Raw genomic sequence first — 18,395 nt, 5'->3', positions numbered from 1 at the left:
CATTTCACATAATTGAAAAACAGGATATAATCTAATGTGTCCAAAAATAACACAAAAAAGATTATAAAACACGACTAGAAACTACATCTAATTTTTAAGAACTGTTCCTTTTCATTACGTGTTTTTAGTAATACCTACTGAATTTAGTAATATCTAATTCCACATATATACATCATGAAAAATAAAAAGACTAAAAAAATGCAAAACACACAAACCAATGTAAGACTGAGGTGTTCAGCTTTAGAAAAATTAAAGCCAGCAAATAGTTTTTATGTGTGTCCATTTATTGATTGCTGGGAATACAGCCTATTGAGAATACATGACATGCATTTGGGGAGAGAAATTAACCAAATCTGAAATGAGGCCATTCAATAAGGCTTCTAGGAGTTAATAAGGTAGCAGATTAAATCTAAAGTCACAGTGTGGGAAGAGTCAAACGGCAACTTACGGTTGTCATTAAAATTCCAGCTGCAAATTCTTTTGGAACTTATTTATTCTTAATTACTTAGAAACTACCAGGAAAGACAGAAGATCACTCTGCCTCTTTAGCTTAAACTAATGCAAGGAACAAAAAAAAAAAAAAAAAGAATTTGCTGTTATTTCAAATCGTTTAACACAAAATTCCCATTTCTTACAGATTTCTCCACATCAATTCGTATGCTTTAGAATTATAAGTAGATCTTCAGAATTAGAAAAGATTAATGACAAATGCAAAACTGTCTTCGTTTGATTCCAGTATCTATCAATGAATTACACTGTTCTAGTACTAGCAGATTTTTACACCACATTGTCAATTTTCCCCCAAGATGTTTGTTATAACTCGCCTATACAATAAAATGATATAAAGTAAAGAATTCCAGTTACACTTAACAGGACGGAAAGATTAATTTACTGGAATGTCTTAGATCATAATTAAAATCTGTTTAATTATATATGCGGTATATATGATGTAAAAATTATAACCTATAACTGGATAGACTTACAACTGTAGTGTTACATGCCACATATTTCCCCCAAACTTTGTGATGGATATTGTTTCTTAAAATGATAACACTGACATCACTGGATATTCACATGATTTGGATTGCTTTTTGTGGGAGAAAAAAGAAATGGCTATACACCAATGGAATAAAAAAAGGGAAGATTTTGGCTTTTTGTTTTTGTTTTGTTAAGAGGCAGTCTGTTCCCTTCATAAACTATATTCTTTCCTTAATGCTTCTGGAGGAATCAGTTACGGCTTGCAACGCTGGACAAATCGTGGGTATAAGCATACATCTCGGATGTGGTATCTATTCAGAATCCAGGTCAAGAATCGTTCCAAGCCCAAGCCATATCCTCCATGAGGACATGTGCCATATTTTCTCTGTTAAAAAAAAAGAGAGAGAAGAATAGATGTTTAAAATTTTGTCTAAAATATTTAAAATTTTCTACTGTGAAATGAGTTAGCTTATTGTGGTTAAGAATTCAACCCTTAATCTAGAAGCTTTCATGGACCACGTGTGTAGAAATGATTTGGTATGAAAAATAAACCAGGGATTAGGTGTCACCCTAATTTCAAACTTCTCAACTAAGTCAATGTCGCTGTTTATCAGAGGAAAATGTGAGACAGCACTAGATATTGGTAGGATCTAACAACAAATTTTTAAAAACTCAGTAGCATTGAGCAAGGCCAGAGCTGAGCAGTTTTTCAAATGAAGTCAACATATTATTAGACAAAGACAAAACTAGCAATAGTTATATGCCACATTATAACCATGAAACTGAATACAGCTCATTCCCACATCAAAGTACCACACTGAATTCTCTCCTTTTAAAAATTCCAATTTATGCAGAACTATTACAATGAAAACATTTTAAAAGAGTGTTAAAAAAACCCCACAAAACTGTTTTTACCTGATCTGTGTACCAGTAATAAGGAGTGGGGTCAATTCCTTCCCTTTTATAACCTGCCAGTATTTCCTCACTATCCCAGATACGCATTGAGCCTCCCACAATCTCACCAACATTGGGCATCAACACGTCAACCTATAAAAACAAGTAAATAAAATGCAGTTACTACCAGGCTATAGTTTCAAGGAAAATCACAATTAAACTCATAGCTAAAGGAGCACTATGGTCATGTAATATTCAAATATTCAAATCCTATAATTTAATAAGGTATGTTAAGCCCAATCAGAGGACAAAAGCCACTTCTTTAAATACTGCCATGCTAGATGTATAATGAAATATTTGCCATGACTCTATCTTATTACAGTGGCAGTCCCCACCCCCTTAGAAAGCAAAATTACTAATACTATTTGAATCACAAACTGACAGATTCTGTAAGGCGGGAATCCTCAGGACATCGCTGCATATAGAAGGACTTGATCTCTACAGGAAATCGACATAGCAAGATGGGCTCATTAATGGTGTCCGTCATCAGTCTCTCAGGAGCTTCTGGGATATCCTGAGGTTAAACAAGACTTCATTAACATTTACAACTCGAAAGGCATTAAGACAGAAGCAGCCCTCACCCACTAGCAGCCCTTCCTCTTATTAATGTAGCATAGCAGAGAATACACACCCATCCACAACTCATACACGTGGGTGGAAGCAACAATTTCTTCCAAAAACAATAAAGATATTTTTAAAACTCACACTCAGTTATTAAACCAACTGCAAAAAGATCCGCTTCCTTCTACAGTATATCTCAAGCGCCATGCTGCTTGAGGAATGAACCCCCCCCCAAAAAAACCCCAAAACAAAAAACAAACCACTCAAGGCCATTATTCACTGGGACTAGATACTGGTAGTTATTTTTTTCAGCGGCCAGTTTTATCTAGCTCTGAAGCAAACGTAGTCCACTTAGTCCCATAAGGCATAAGATAATCAGTGAATGCTCCAGAACATCATCGGTCTATGCACAGAAAGTGTTATTAATAACACCAATCTTTAAACTTTCTTGTTATCTGTACTTCTTTCCTGTTATAGTAAATCTATATGGCTTCAACAGGAAGTAAGACAGAGTCATAAGACAAATAACCAGTGTGAAATTTCTAAGTGTAACCACACCTGGAATACTTAGCCAAGAAATGTTAGATGATGATGAACCAAGTTAATCTGCCCCTCTCTCAAAACATCCTTCAGTAAACCACACATAAACTCAAGTTAAAACTGAAAACTCTTGTCCCAGTACAAACTGACTGAGGCAACTCGACAAGACTCATGGATTTGTTTAATGTAAGAACCAAAATGGAGCTTAGCAATCACCCGGCACAGCTGTCATCAAGCCCCAGTCCCTGGAGGCCTGTGGGAGATGAGTGGGATAGTTCTGGTCTCCCAGCTTTTATCTGCTTTCCATACTAGAGTAAGATTTAACTGGGGGGAAACAGTCTCACTGCACATTCCAAAAAGTCAGAAGACCATTTACTCTGGTGTCCTCATGTGCATGGGATGCCATCCGTGTACAATAAATGTTGACGAGCATCAAGGGCTTCCTGAGCCGTGGACCCTGCCAAGAATTTAGCTTTGAGTCCTCACAAGTTTGCAAAGCAGATGTGACCTCCAAGGAACAGGGTGGGGTCACTGGCCTTCCGTCATACAGCAGTAAAGACACAGGTGGGAGCTAAGCCACCTAGGGGGGCTTCTTACTCCAAAGATTGGGCTCTTTCCACTCCATCATACTACTTTGCTAAGTTTTAGGTAATAACACTTCTTAAATTTTTAATACAAAATTTTGTTATTATACACCACCAACTGAATTCATGAAATGGTGAATGATTTATATAGGTCTAATGTACTGTTTGTTCTCTCTGTAAATTCCTTCTAAAAATAAAACAAAACTCAAGTTAGCAGTAGTTGCTCCTATTTTATCTATAAAATGGATTTGCAAATACTAAGTGAGAAATGGTTAAATGCACAGGGAAGAGGGCTTAACAGTACCAACAATCTACACGTCCGATACATCTGCTCTGTGTATCTGGGACACCAGACCACCTTCCCCAGCCAGGCCTTCTCTCTTGGTTTTGCATTTTAACCAACAGCTATTTTCCCCTTTGACTCTTCTCCATGTGAAGGAGTTTTATTTTATTTTATTTTTTTTTTAAAGATTTTATTTATTTATTTGAGAGAGAGAATGAGATAGAGCATGAGAGGGTCAGAGGGAGAAGCAGACTCCCTACCAAGCAGGGAGCCTGATGTGGGACTCGATCCCGGGACTCCAGGATCATGACCTGAGCCGAAGACAGTCGCTTAACCAACTGAGCCACCCAGGCGCCCTCCATGTGAAGGAGTTTTAATACACTCCTTTAGGGGAGGCATCCTTTTTGAAAGAGCCAGATACTTTCTCCAGGCAAATAAAATGAATATATATATATCAACATTTTACATGAAACTGTAAAGTGTACAGCTTTTTGAAGCATCCTGCCAGCCTAGAGAGTTACCACTAGAGTAAGTCACGAGCATGGACTGACCACGAAAGAAGAGGAAAGAGGTACAAGACGAGCTGTGCAGGCTGCCACGACGCTAATCATTACCGAACACTATGGAAAGATATTGTTCTAAGGCTGACTCTACATCTATTGACTCAGTGGATCCTCAGACAACCCCAAGGAGGAGCTTCTGTTGTTACCATTTATTTGACAAAGAGCAGCTGCCTCCTGCATTACTGGTTCATTAACCAGAGTAGCAATCGACTTACGCGCCATGCCATGCTGGCAACAGCAAGCAACACATACCTCTCCAAATTCATAGAAAGTCCCATCTTCTTTCTTTACATTGTGTTCTTTCAGCCACACAATAGCATCTGAATAGTTCATCCGCTTAAAAGGCCGTTTGGGAGGCTTGAAGTTCTACAAGAGAAAGAAAAAACAGTGTATACAAAGAAACCATAACACTAAAATTTCCATTTTAAGAAAAACTATTTGTCATTAGTGTAAAATGTTATTCCTGACTAGAAAACTGAAGACATTCCTAAAAATGGAAAATATACATGACCTCCTCCTATGTAAAATATTATAAAATTATTGGCAATGACTAGTATCAAATTTTACTCTTAAAAATATTAAGTACAGAAATGAGTAAAGTGGTCAAAAGGTACAAACTTCCAGTTATAAAATAGTCCGTCCTGAGGATATAATGTGCAGCACCATATATATATATATATATATATATATATATGTATGTACATATATATATACATATATAATTAGCTAACAATACTCTATTTATAAATTTGAAAGTTGCTAGCAGAGTAGATCTTAGAAGGTTACATCATAAGAAAGCACAAATTTTATCAATGTCTGGTAATGGACTTACGATAATCATTTCATAATATATACAACTATCAAATCATTATGCTGTACACCTGAAACGAATATAATGCTATATATCAATTTTATCTAAAAATATGTTATATATGTTATATATATAACATAAATGTTATATATAAATATGTTATATATTATATATATATGTCACTTATTTCAAAGCTCACTAAGCCATTAAATTTACAAAAACTGAGGGTGAAGACATCATTACCCTCCAAAAAAAAAAAAAATCATGACTTTGCAGTTCCATAAACAGCACACCTACCGGGTTGAGGTCACGCACTATGCTCGCTGCAGGTGATTTCAAGACCCTATCTACCACGTCACAAACCAAGTCCTCCAATCGGTTCAGGAGCTCCTCAAAGGTCAGGAAAGGACACTCTGCTTCCACGTGAGTGTATCTGAAGAACAAGACATTATCTGGGAGCCGCTCTTCTTTTCCATCAGGTTTCTCTCAAGCAAGGATTTTAACATCGTGAAACTGCCCAGAAATGCAAAATTCCAGCACCGCTAACCAACTCCCAACCCAGCACATTAGTTTTAGAGCCCCTACCTTTCCCCCTTGAATAGTGATTTCTTGTTTATTCCTTAACATAAAAAGGATCAAGGCAAAGTGAAAGAAGAGACCATAGCTAGCTATGGCCTAGGAGGCAAAACTTCATACATGGCTTTCATTAATTTGTTGAACTGCCCTCCACACACCCTCTTAATATATCAAATTTTTTTACATAATCATCATTTGCCTACATAAAGACTGCTTCTCTAAACATATTTTCTTAAAAATAATTTTTTTAATAAAAATGAAACAGTAATTCCGTACTCAGCCAGGTGCCTTCGTGTTCTAGATTGTTCTGCCCGGTATGACTGTGCAATACAAAACACATCTCCCAGAGCTGGAATGCAGGTCTCCAGGTACAACTGAGAGGACTGAGTCAAAAATGCCTCTTCCCCAAAATAGTCAAGCTTGAAGAGTGTAGCACCTCCTTCCACTTGTGTTTGCACTAACGTTGGAGGAGTAACCTGTTCAAATGCAAAGGAGGAGTAAATAAAGGCATATTGTGAGTGCCACTATTCAAGTTTAAAAATGGCAGAAGGTGTTTGTTTGCAAAAGATGACGAACACACTCTTACTTCATAGTACCCCCTATCAAAGAAGTGATCTCGAAAGCACCGGGTGACCACCGAGCGTGCTTTCAGGATCTTGGACATGTTTTCTCCCCGAATCATCATGTGTCGGTTGTTGAGCTGGACATCCACGTCAGACTCCTCGTTAATCAAGTTATCAGCTCCTCCAGCAGGGGCCAGCCCAATCAGTTCCCAGAAGTCACAGCTCAACTCATGGCCACCGGGAGCCTCCATTTTAGAAAGGGGGGGTGGGGAGAAAGGAGAGAGAAGGAGACAAAAAACTAACATTATTGGAGATTTTCATTTATGTCAAAATTGTTGGTAAGCTATTTTTAGGCCTCATCATTATTAGCCTACCCTTCTAGACACAAAGACCCAATAATCTGATTTTATTTTGATATTTAATATTCCTTTCAGAGTAAATACACACATGATTTTTAAACAATAGAAAAGCACAAACTAGAAAATAAATGATTATCTTGCAACTTGGAGTAACTACTAACCACTGTTATCATTTGGTGTATCTTCCTAACCTTTCCCTGATAATTTAAAATAACATTTTATCGACATTGAAAATCTCCTCAAATGCAAAGGTTTTACTAAAAGCTGTTTCTCTTTGGAACAGATATATGATAGAAATTCAAATTCTCCCTAATAATTCCATTCCGATTCATTTTAGAAGCCACACATCACGGAATATACAATATCTTGGTGCCAAACCCTGGATAGCAAGTAACATGTCATGACAAATACGTTTTGCAAATCACATTACATCAGTGAAGCTGAATCAGATATTTATGCTTAATGTAGGTTCTTTAACATGAACTCGGAGACCCTCTGATCTAGTCTATTAAGGCGGACTCTAGGGGCTCCCTCTGGTGGTTAATAGGTCACATTTGTTTGTTTTCTTTCCAAGACAACAAATATAACCACAGTAATTATTTGAAAAGTAATTACCAACAAGTAACTCTTATGTGCCTGTTGGTTGGAGAAGAAACAACTCTCTGAATATCAGAATTATATTTAACTTTTTCTAAAAGAGACTTCCAAATTCTATTCAGAAAGTTTCAGATTTAGATTACTGTTCTCTCCTGAATTTTTTTGGGTAGACTGTTTTTATTACTACCTGGCTGAAAAATTATTCATGCATCCACAGCAAAGTGACTATACTATGGCCCATCAAGATTATTTAGGAATTCTATAAGGTTGGAAATCCCTGAGTTTGTTGTATCATATGAGTCGTACAGCATACTTATTTCACTGGAAAAGGAAAAGGCATCCTAAATTTAGCAAGTACATCACATCTGTGCATTAATTTGCCAAATACCAAAAGTACAAATAAAACACTGGAGAACGGGGCACCTGGGCGGCTCAGTCATTAAGTGTCTGCCTTCGGCTCAGGTCATGATCCCAGGGTCCTGGGATCGAGCCCCGCATCGGGCTCCCTGCTCTGCGGGAAGCCTGCTTCTCCCTCTCCCACTCCCCCCTGCTTGTGTTCCCTCTCCCACTATGTCTCTCTCTGTCAAATAAATAAATAAAATCTTTAAAACAAACAAACAAACAAACAAAAAAAAACACTGGAGAACAAACACTTACCCACCCAGTACAAAATTCAATCTACTCACCTGTTTGCCCTTTGGAGTCAGATTTAGCATTCCATACACCGCAACACTACTCTCAGTGGCCAAGACGACTCCATTGTAACACTGACACTATAAAAAAATGAAAGTTCAAATTTATTTACTCATATTTACATTAAAATGTATGTTCTGATGTACAGAAAGCTAAGCGGATTACTTACATATAAGTTACCTGGTCTAAAACTAGTAAAATGAGATGGCCATCAATTTTTTAGTACTCATAAAGAATAGCTATTTTTGTGGGAGGATTCATCTACAGAGAAATGTGTATGTAAATAGATATTTTACATATATGCATATGCATAAACGACAGTAGCCCACATCTCCTAAAAATATCTTTTTTTTTTAAAAGATTTTATTTATTTATTCATGAGAGAAAGGGGCAGAGGGAGAAGCAGGCTCCCCAAGGAGCAGGAAGCCCGATGCGGGATTCGATCCCAGGACCCCAGGATCATGACCTGAGCCGAAGGCAGATGCTTAACCATCTGAGCCACCAGGCACCCTCTTAAAAATATCTGAACAGCACATTTTATTTTTTTTTTAAATTCACACTGTTAAAATAATAAACCGTCCACCTGGACTATGATCATCAATACTTGCTAAAACCATTAGGATAAAAGTGACAGGTAACTTTATAATGGAGGGATCAGGCTAGCAACACTTCAACCCACTATCATAAAATCATAAAAAAAGACAAGAGGACATTATGTGTCTTTGATGTGAGGCAATGAGAAGCGCACAGCCTTGCCCATGAAGTAGTTGTGCAAAAAAAAAAAAAAAGTCAAACAAAATGAAAAAAAACCCCCAAACCTGAATTTGATAAGCTTGTAAGAACTACAGAGGAGAGAAATATGTTAAATGACCCCTCGGGATGCAACCAGCCAAACCTGGAATGGAGGAGTTCCACTGGACAACCAACCAGGTTTTTTTAAACAAACGGTGTAGAAAAGACAATAGAAAAGGGCGAACAGTTACAGACTGAGAGAGATTTCAGAGCCACATCAGCTCAATGCAATACATAGATCTTGTCTGGGTTCTCATTCAAACCAAACAACTGTAAAAACACATTATGAGTCAATTCAGAGAATCTGACTGGATATTTAGGAGTTGCCTTTGTTTGGGGAGGGTGTGGTTAACATTAGCGTGGTTACATTAAAAATATTTTTTCTTGGAGATGCATATGCAAGTATATTTACATGAAATGATACGATGTCTAGGGGGCAAAAGGGGCGAGCGGTAAACCAGAATGGCCATATTATTAACCATTACTTGTTAGAGACTTAATGTTTTTGTCCCTCCAAAATTCCTATGTTGAAATCCTACGCCCCAATTTGCCAGTACGAGGAAGTGGGCCCTTGGACAGGTGAATGGGCTCAGATGAGGGTATGCTCCCCCTCTCTGCTCTCTGCCACATGAGGATGCACTAGGAAGCTGGCAGTGTGCAGCCTGGAAGAGGGCCCTCACCAAAACATGACCATGCTGACACCCTGAGCTCGACTTCCAGCCTGTAGAACTGTGAGAGAGAAATTCCTGTTGTTTATAAGCCATCCAGTCTATGGTATCTTATGACAGCAGCTAAAACTGACCTTACCAAAGCTGGGTGATGGGCACATGAAGTTTCTCTATACAGCTGACCTTGAATAATTTGGGGATTAGGGGTGCTGATGCCCTGCATTGTCTAAATTCCACATATAGGGCGCCTGGGTGGCTCAGATGGTTAAGCATCTGCCTTCGGCTCAGGTCATGATCCCAGGGTCCTGGGATCGAGTCCCGCATCGGGCTCTCTGCTCCTTGGGAGCCTGCTTCTCCCTCTGCCTCTCTGTCTCTCATGAATAAATAAATAAAATCTTTAAAATAAATAAATAAATAAATAAATAAATAAATAAATAAATAAATTCCACATATAACTTGATTCTCCCACAACTTAACTAATAACCAGCCTACTGTTGGCCGGAAGCCTTGCCAATAACATAAAGTCAATTAACGTATATTTTACATGTTATGTGTATTATGCTGTATTCTTAAAATAAGCTAGAGAAAAGAAAATGTTATTAAGTCATAAAGAAGAGAAAATTCACTCAGTACTGTATAAAAAATCCAGACACAAGCAGACCCATGCAGTTCAAACCCATGTTGTTCAATGGTCAACTGTACTGTTCTATTTTTTATGTGTTGGAAATTTTCTATAACAGTTTAAAGTAAATATAAAGATCCTAAAATTCCCAAAACTAACAATAAAGGAACTTACTGAAAAAAAAAAAAATCAAGTTTTCAGCTATAAATAAGAAAAAATATTTACCAAATCATCTGACAAGACACACTGAAGATAGCCTGTACCATCCCGCAACACCAGAAACATTAAATTCTTTCCTAAAAATGAGAAAGAAAAATTTAGGCCGACTGTTCTCAAGGCAATTAAAAGTACTTTCTCATAATTTAATCTTATAATAGGTAACTCCATGGTTAAATTGTTAAGAGTTCAAACCTCCCGCGTGGCCCCCTTTCTCTCAAGTGGCCATCGGAAACATCACTACTCAGTATCTGTAAAGCATTTCACCTTCTTCACTGTACTTCCAAATCCTACGTGAGCCTCATGATCCACGTGATCAGGGGAAAGCAAGACCATCAAAAACGTGAGACGAGGGATTACATCTCACTCACCACTGAATCCTCTGCAGTACCTAGCACAGTACTGTGCGCTCAGCGAGAGGTGCATAAATATCACTGCATAGAATCACTCTTTTGATTTATGCCCCATCTCTTTTTATGAAGGATGTGGTAACTACTTACAATAAAATACACATAATAATAAGACAAAGCAAAAAGTCAGGACTGAGAGAAGTAGAATGCAAACACACACTAATTATAAAAGCCAACACTACTGCCATAAATTAATTTAGGATTTGGTTCTGCCCTTCCTGTAATACATCCCCTGCTTTTCATTAAATAATTAAATTTAACTAGACAAATATTTACTAGATATGCCTGCTGATCTCTGTGGTTGGTCACAGTTAGATAGCATTTAAATAATTTTTAAACCTGTGCTCGCTTCGGCAGCACATATACTAAATAATTTTTAAACCTATAATAGTCATTTAAGAACAAATTTAGGATATAATTCACTATCCTCTTTTATAAACTAGCATCCCAAACCAAAAATATCCCCCACCTAAGTAAATGTTTTTATGTTCTTCTTCATCTAGACCAGGGATGTTTAAAATTAAAGAGAGAGAAAAGAAAAGCTATACCATTTATTTACCTTGTCTACGCAGCCTGTGGACCCAGCCAAATACCTTTACTCTTTGGCCTCTGTATCCTTCTAGTGCATGAATCTTCACCTGTGAAATTGAAATCAATAACATTTGACCAATCCTGTAATTTATCACATATCAACTTCTCCACTAATACTAGACGGGTGGCGGTAAAGTGTTAAAATTTCACAAATGATGCAAAATGACAGTCATTCTACAACAAACGTTCACCATATTGGAGTGGTTAAAAAAAAAAAAAATCCAAGTCTTCTTTCTCTTAGTGCAAAACTGACACTGAGAACCATCTGGAATTTTAGATACTGCTATATAAAATCAATGAATAAATGAATTCCCAAGAACAACAACAGGAGTCTGCACGAAGACCTTCCTGCCCTCATAGTCCCTCCCGACACCACAAGGTAGAAGCTAACCAAGGCTAGCTATTGGTTTGGAGGAGGAAGCACAGAGGAGAGGAGTACAGGAAGGGGAGGGTGAAGGTAGCCAAGACAGCTTCACCACTAAGGACACAGAAAAAAGACAACAATCCATGGGCAGTAAGAACTATTCGAGGGGTGCCTGGGTGCCTCAGATGGTTAAGCGTCTGCCTTCGGCTCAGGTCATGATCCCGGGGTTCTGGGATCGAGTCCCACATCAAGCTCCCTGCTAGGCAGGGAGCCTGCTTCTCCCTCTGCCTCTCTCTCTCTCTGTCTGACTCTCATGAATAAATAAATAAAATATTAAAAAAAAAAAAAAAGAACTATTTGAAATCTAAGCATGTCCGCTCACAGCCCAACATCTGTTCTAGAAAAAATACAGAGAATCCAATTCATAAAATCACAGAACACTTTATCTATTTAAAAAAATCATGAAAATCATGGATTTTGACCTCTTCATTTTATGGTGAGGAAATGGACACGAAGGGAGGGAGGACACTTAGCTAGCTTTCAGGTGGGATGGGAATCATTCAACACCTAATTACTAAACTTTATAAAGAATGAACCCCCAAAGAACCAGCCTCATAACTCTAAAATGTTATTTTCTCTCTATCCCTTCTAAAAGGAAAGGGAGGGCAAACGGTGTCAAGAAGCAAACCAGGCGGCCCAGCCCTCGGACACAGAACTGACAGTCTGACGAGGCGCGGCCGCGATATTTGGGACAGTATGTGTCACACCCACACATTTTGGCTCTGGGAGACTTGGATCGTTTTCAATGGTAATCTTCTTGGCTTCTTCCAGGTTCTTTTCTCTCCGCAAATTGTCTTCTGCCTAATTTTAACAATAAAGCAGTTTGTTAACACGATTTCTAGTATTCTAACTTAAAAAATGTTCACAGCGGCAAAATCACTGCTCACCTCTTTCTTTTCCCGGGATTCACTCTTCATTTGTTCTCTATGCCACATTTTTTTAATGTTCTTCATCTGTGATTTAGAAATAACATCCCACCTCTAGAGAAAAAAACAGATATTTAATTTTTTCAAGAACCTCTATGTTCTGATGAAAACTTATTTACAAAATGTAATTCGGTAGAGTTTTTGGCTCATCCTACCTCATTTTCTTTTTGTGAATCTATGTAAATGGTGGGAAACGGTTCTTTTCCTACTGTCATCAAAGCCTTGGGTGGGAAGGGAGAAAAAGAAAATTTAACATTGTACCATATTTGAAATCAAAATCACATCCTAATTGTGAGGTAACTTCAACCATCTAGAACGTCATCAAGAGCCAAGAAGAAAAGCATACAGACCCCAACAGCCAAAAGTGAATGTTGAAAGAATGACTAGTTGGATGTACTAAGAATACTTTGCTTCAAGTAGAAGCCCTCGGGTCCTTTCACAAACAGGTCTAGCAAGTGGGGCTACACAATACAGTTGATCCCTGAACTCGGGTTTAAACTGCGTGGATCCACTTATATGTAGATTTTTTTCCATAGATACAGTACAGTGCTGTAAATACATTTTTCTCCTCCTTATGATTTTAACATTTGCTGTTTTCTAGTTTGCTTTTTTGTAAAAATACAATATAGAATACATATAACATTCAGAATATGTGTTGACTATTTATGTTATTGGTTTATGTTATTGGCTTCTGATCAACTGTAGGCTATTGGTAATTAAGCTTTAAGGAAGTCAAAAGCTGTATGCAGATTTCTGACTTGGCAGGGGTCAGCGCCCCTAACCCTGTGCTGTGCAAGGGTCAACTGTGTACCATTCCCCAGTACAAGTAGACTAGAAGCAACACATTTGAAGTGGCTGTGGGAACCAGCAGGAAGTATACTGAGAACAACAGAGGAGAGAAAGTTGACAGTAGAAGTCAACTGCAGATCACACCTAAATGGTTAAACTTCACTAAGAAATCAGGGAAGTTGTTTCCGAAACTCTTTCAGAAAGAAAAATAACAGTTAAGAACATAAAAGGCTACACTTAATTTAATTTGAAAAATTCCTGTATGTAGAATACCTCTTCATAAATACGAGGACATGTCAGGTGTTGCTGTGCCGTTTAAATTTTATAGTTTGTATCACTTGATTAAGTCAGCCAAGAAATGTAACAAATTACTCTCTCCAATTGTAGGATCTGAAGCTTACGGAAATTAAAGGTCTAATTTCCAAACCTGGAAAATACTTTTCATCTTCTTTTAACACTAACCCCAACTCAGTGATCACTGTAGAGGAGGGAACCTGGATCTTTTAAAAACATCTAAGAGGGGCACCTGGGTAGTTCAGTCGTTAAACGTCTGCCTTCGGCTCAGGTCATGGTCCCAGGGTCCTGGGATCGAGTCCGCATTGGGCTCCCTGCTCCGCGCAGAGCCTGCTTCTCCCTCTCCCACTCCCCCTGCTTGTTCCCTCTCTCTGTGTCTCTCTCTGTCAAATAAACAAATAAAATCTTTAAAAAAAATTAAAAAAATAAAAATAAAAACATCTAAGAGAGTTTTTTTTTTTTAAGATTTATTTATTTATTTGACAGAGAGATAGAGGGAGAGCACAAGTAGGCAGAGCGGCAGGCAGAGGGAGAAGCAGGCTCTCCGCTGAGCAGGGAGCTGGACATGGGGCTTGATCCCAGGACCCCGGGATCATGACCTGAGCTGAAGGCAGCTGCTTAACCGACTGAGCCACCCAGGCGCCCCGAGAGTTCTTCTTTTTAATAATTACACTTGGTAGAGATGTTTGTAAATCATTAGGAATTTGCTACCTGACACTCTCTATTGATCCCTCCTTTTTTATCACCAAAATTGAAAGTTACAAGCCAAACTGTAATTCCCCAAATCAGAACGGTACACTTTTGCTAATAGTGACATTTTGCAAACATTCACCTAAACGTCAGTTTTGGGGAGCCACAGGAATCACCTCAACAACTGGAAATGAGAGAATGATTCCCTTTTAAAAATTAAAAGGTAAGACTCAGCTTCACCCAGTCCCACTAAGTTCATGCCCAGATTTCTTCTCCCTTTTTTTAAAAGAAATTTTATTTATTTACTTGTCAGAGAGAGAGAGCACAAGCAGGGGAGTGGCAGAGGGAGAGGGAGAAGCAGGCTTCCCACTGAGCAGGGAGCCCGAACACGAGGGGCTCGATCCCAGGACCCTGGGATCATGACCTGAGCTGAAGGCAGATGCTTAACCGACTGAGCCAGCCAGGCGCCCCTGCCCAGATTTCTTCTAAATGGACTCCTAAGAGGCCTCTTGGTGAATTTACTACTAGAATCCAGATGTGATCCTGAGCCTTGAGATTCAAAGACCTAATTTATATCAGTACACTAAGACCGGACCCATTTCTCAGAGCAGACACTCAGTAACTCCTGAGTCTGGAGCTTGAAGACAGAATGCTAATTTACCAATGTACTATTATTTCTCAGGATCTAAAATCCTCAAGTGAGTTTAGCATATTCTCTCTTAGCATGATAAGGAAGAAAAGAAGACACCTTTTAAAAATATTCAAATTTATGTTTAGACTTGTTCATCCAAACTCTTAAAGCTACATAGCTGTATACATTCCTCATTTTCTCTTTTCTGAAAATTCTCTTCAAAATCTAGTGCCTGAAATAAAGTTATTGATGAGTCACATGTTAATAGACACGAGTCATTAACAAATGTAGTCATTTTGCGAACGAGAAGAGACGCTACCTTTAGGCCTGTTTTAAAAGGTTTCTCCTTGGTTCCATCCCCTGTAGCATCATTTCCCTCTCGATCGGAGACATAGAGCTCTGCTGTTTTACAAAAGGAGAGTAAGTTACTCATTTGGGCAGTAATTATTAGTCACTTCGTACTGCAACTATTTTATCCATTCTTTATTTTTGTAAACAGAACAAGCCATCTGATTAGTAAAAATTACCACAGTCCAAAAGAAATTATATCATGATTACTTTCCCACGCCTATTTCAGTGACATCTATCACATAAAAACATACTAGTTACAAATCTGGCTTTTCAAAATGCACTTTGATGATTTTAATTTGTGATACTGCTTCTGGCTACTTGATAAAGGCTTTGAAGGTGGCCAGACCAGACTGGAATCTTGGATGTTGTACCTTAAAAAACCTGGGTGACCCTCAAGAATTCACTTAACCTGTCTGAGCTTATTTGTCTACGAAGTGAGGGGAAAAAAACAATACCCATCTTGAATGGCTGTACTGAGGACGAAATAAAGTAACACATACAAATCAGATATCCCAGTGAGAGTGCACCGATGTCAAATAAATACCAGTTCCTTCTGATCTTTAAAGGAAATGAAGCTCTGAGCTTAACGAATTGCAGAAGGCCTTACAACTAATTAAGTGTGAACACTGACATCAATCCTGGTCCCTTTTTCCCTTTTTCTATTGCACCATACGGTCTCCCTGGAAATCTCAATATAAATGAGGATGTGTGAAAGCGAATTAGAATTCACGAGTCCTTTCCGGACGATCACTTTGAAGAGCTTACATATTTGGGGGCTACTCTGACGTCTCATAGTGCCTCGCGGGGGCTAAGTGTCAGCTGAATCACCAGATTGTTCGCAGTGGGGCAGGGCGAGGAGCGGCCGCCATCCCAGTCCCCGGAAACAGGGGGCCCCCCGAGAGGGAAAAACCCCACCCAGCGAGTCGGGGCCCAGCTGGGGTCCAGGCCCCTCCCCCCGCTCCTAGCTTTTACGTACAGAGGTGGACCGCCCACTGGAAGCCAGGCCACCGGCCGCAGCTCGGTTCCTGCCCACGTAGGGGCACCGCCACACTTACACAGCCCGGGGTCTCCGGGCTTCACTCACCTAGTACCATCCCCGCGGTCGGCCCGGTCACCTCCAAGGACATCGTCTCCAAGACTGCCGCCTTGTCACCCCAACGTGCACCGGCGGCTTCCTCGACTAGGACGTTGCATCAGAACTTCATGCATAGGTCGCTCCAGTGAGTCACCCAAGCGTCGCGTAGCCATTGGTTACAGGAGGATTACGGTAAGTGGGCGGGCGTCACTGCTGCAGCCATCTTTGAGCCGGACAGAGGCAACTTCCGGGTCCGCCGCCCCGCCCCCACGCGCTCGGGCTTTCCCGGACCGGGCTCCCCGGGACTCCGTGGCCGCCTAGACCCGGAAGGGGCTGCAGTCTTCTCTGCTCTCGGGCCTCACCTCCCTACTTTCCCTGCTGAGTCGTCCAATTCCGCCCCCAGCTGTAGGTGCGCTGGGGCCTTTTTGGAATCGAGACCAAAAATTTTGTTCCTTATCCCCAAATGTTGGAATGCTTGTGGAATTAATGTCATCATCAAATGTATTGAGCACCAGCCACGGGGGTGGGGGGAGTGTTAGGGGCATAAGAATAGTCCTATCTCATGTGCATTGCCTGTTGTGAAATATCAAGGCCATTTAACTTTGTAACTTAAATGGATGAGGAGCAGTACTTCTGTATTTATGATTTGGATTATTGGTATTTTTATTTAAAGTTACAATGATCGCTGTTAGGGAGGCCATAATAATGTGGAAAGAACTAGGGCTTCAAACCCGGTCGGAATTCTGGTTCCGCCTTTTACTAACTGTGCTTTGGGATAGATTACTTAACCTAAGCTTCAATTTCCCTATTTATGAAGGATGATGTAAATTCACTGTCCAGCACATGATAGATACTAAATAAAGGGTAGCTAACATTATCATTCTCCGTTGAGTGGAATACCAGAGTTTGTCCTTGAGTCAAAGGAAAACTTATATGTGTTATGAAAGAAACTAAAAATAACTCCATACATAGGTTCAGACTCTGGAGAATATGAACCAAATACTTTCTTCCAGAGTATTTCACCCAATTTGATGGACTTCCCCTTTTTCCTCTTTGCTAACTTTTTGTGTTTTCTCACACACATAATCGTTAACTGTTGCTGCAAAGCAAATTACCCCAAACTTTGGAGCTTAAGACAACGAACATTCATTACTTCAGTTTCTGAAAGTGAGGAATCCAGGGGTGGCTTTGCTGGGGATTCGGTCTCAGGGTCTCCTGAATCAAGCTGTGGGCAGGGGCTACAGTCTTCTGAAGCTTGGCTGGGTGAGGATCTGCTACCAGGCTCACTCATAGGGCTGGCGGAAGGCCTAGGTTCTTTGTGGGGCGGGCTCCCCATAGCGCTTCTAATGACGGGATAGCTGACATCTCCCAAAGCAAGTGATCAGAGAGAAAGAAAGCTGTATTAGTTACCTATTGTATAATAAATGACCCCCAAACTTCAAGCAACATTTGGCTTCTCGTGTTGTCTGTGGACCAGGAATCTGGGGACTCTGGCTCTGGGTCTCTCAAAAGGCTGCTATCCAGGTGTCAGCTGGGACTGCAGGCATCATACTTTTAAGATTCTTAAGTCTCACCGGGGATATGGGGCGCCTGGGTGGCTCAGTCGTTAAGCGGCTGCCTTCGGCTCAGGTCATGATCCCAGGGTCCTGGGATCGAGCCCCGCATCGGGCTCCCTGCTCGGCGGAGAGCCTGCTTCTCCCTCTCCCTCTGCCTGCTGCTCTGCCTACTTGTGCTCTCTCTCTCTGTGTTAAACAAATAAATAAAAATCTTTATAAAAAAAAAAGTCTCACCAGGGATAGATCCTCTATCACCCTCACTCAGCTGAGTGTTGGCCTCAGTTCTTTGCCACGTGGG

The 18,395-nt window shown here is 39.8% G+C and overlaps 1 protein-coding gene across 2 annotated transcripts; it reads right to left on the bottom strand.

Annotated features, from left to right (window-relative positions):
• Positions 1–263: 263 nt before the first annotated feature.
• On the bottom strand, positions 264–16,767 carry NARS1 (asparaginyl-tRNA synthetase 1). 2 transcript variants are annotated; one of them, XM_032422765.1, is made up of 15 exons: positions 16,551–16,767; positions 15,435–15,514; positions 12,867–12,932; positions 12,673–12,765; positions 12,497–12,586; positions 11,330–11,408; positions 10,370–10,440; positions 8,056–8,142; positions 6,437–6,658; positions 6,127–6,326; positions 5,572–5,707; positions 4,716–4,829; positions 2,315–2,446; positions 1,894–2,025; positions 264–1,363 (listed from the first exon to the last, which is right to left on the bottom strand). In XM_032422765.1, exons 1-15 carry the CDS (start codon positions 16,591–16,593, stop codon positions 1,232–1,234), a joined length of 1,677 nt encoding a protein of 558 aa, XP_032278656.1. In that variant the 5' UTR covers positions 16,594–16,767; the 3' UTR covers positions 264–1,231. The 2 variants fall into 2 exon arrangements, with proteins under 2 accessions (XP_032278656.1, XP_032278655.1); XM_032422764.1 differs by having other exon boundaries at positions 15,435–15,517; positions 16,551–16,766.
• Between the last annotated feature and the right edge of the window lie 1,628 nt (positions 16,768–18,395).

This window comes from Phoca vitulina, unplaced genomic scaffold, assembly GCF_004348235.1.
Source record: "Phoca vitulina isolate PV1807 unplaced genomic scaffold, GSC_HSeal_1.0 scaffold27, whole genome shotgun sequence".
In the NCBI taxonomy this organism is placed as follows: domain Eukaryota; kingdom Metazoa; phylum Chordata; class Mammalia; order Carnivora; family Phocidae; genus Phoca; species Phoca vitulina.
The sequence above is the reverse complement of the archived record's forward strand: the minus strand, read 5'-3'. Positions and strand labels throughout refer to the sequence as shown.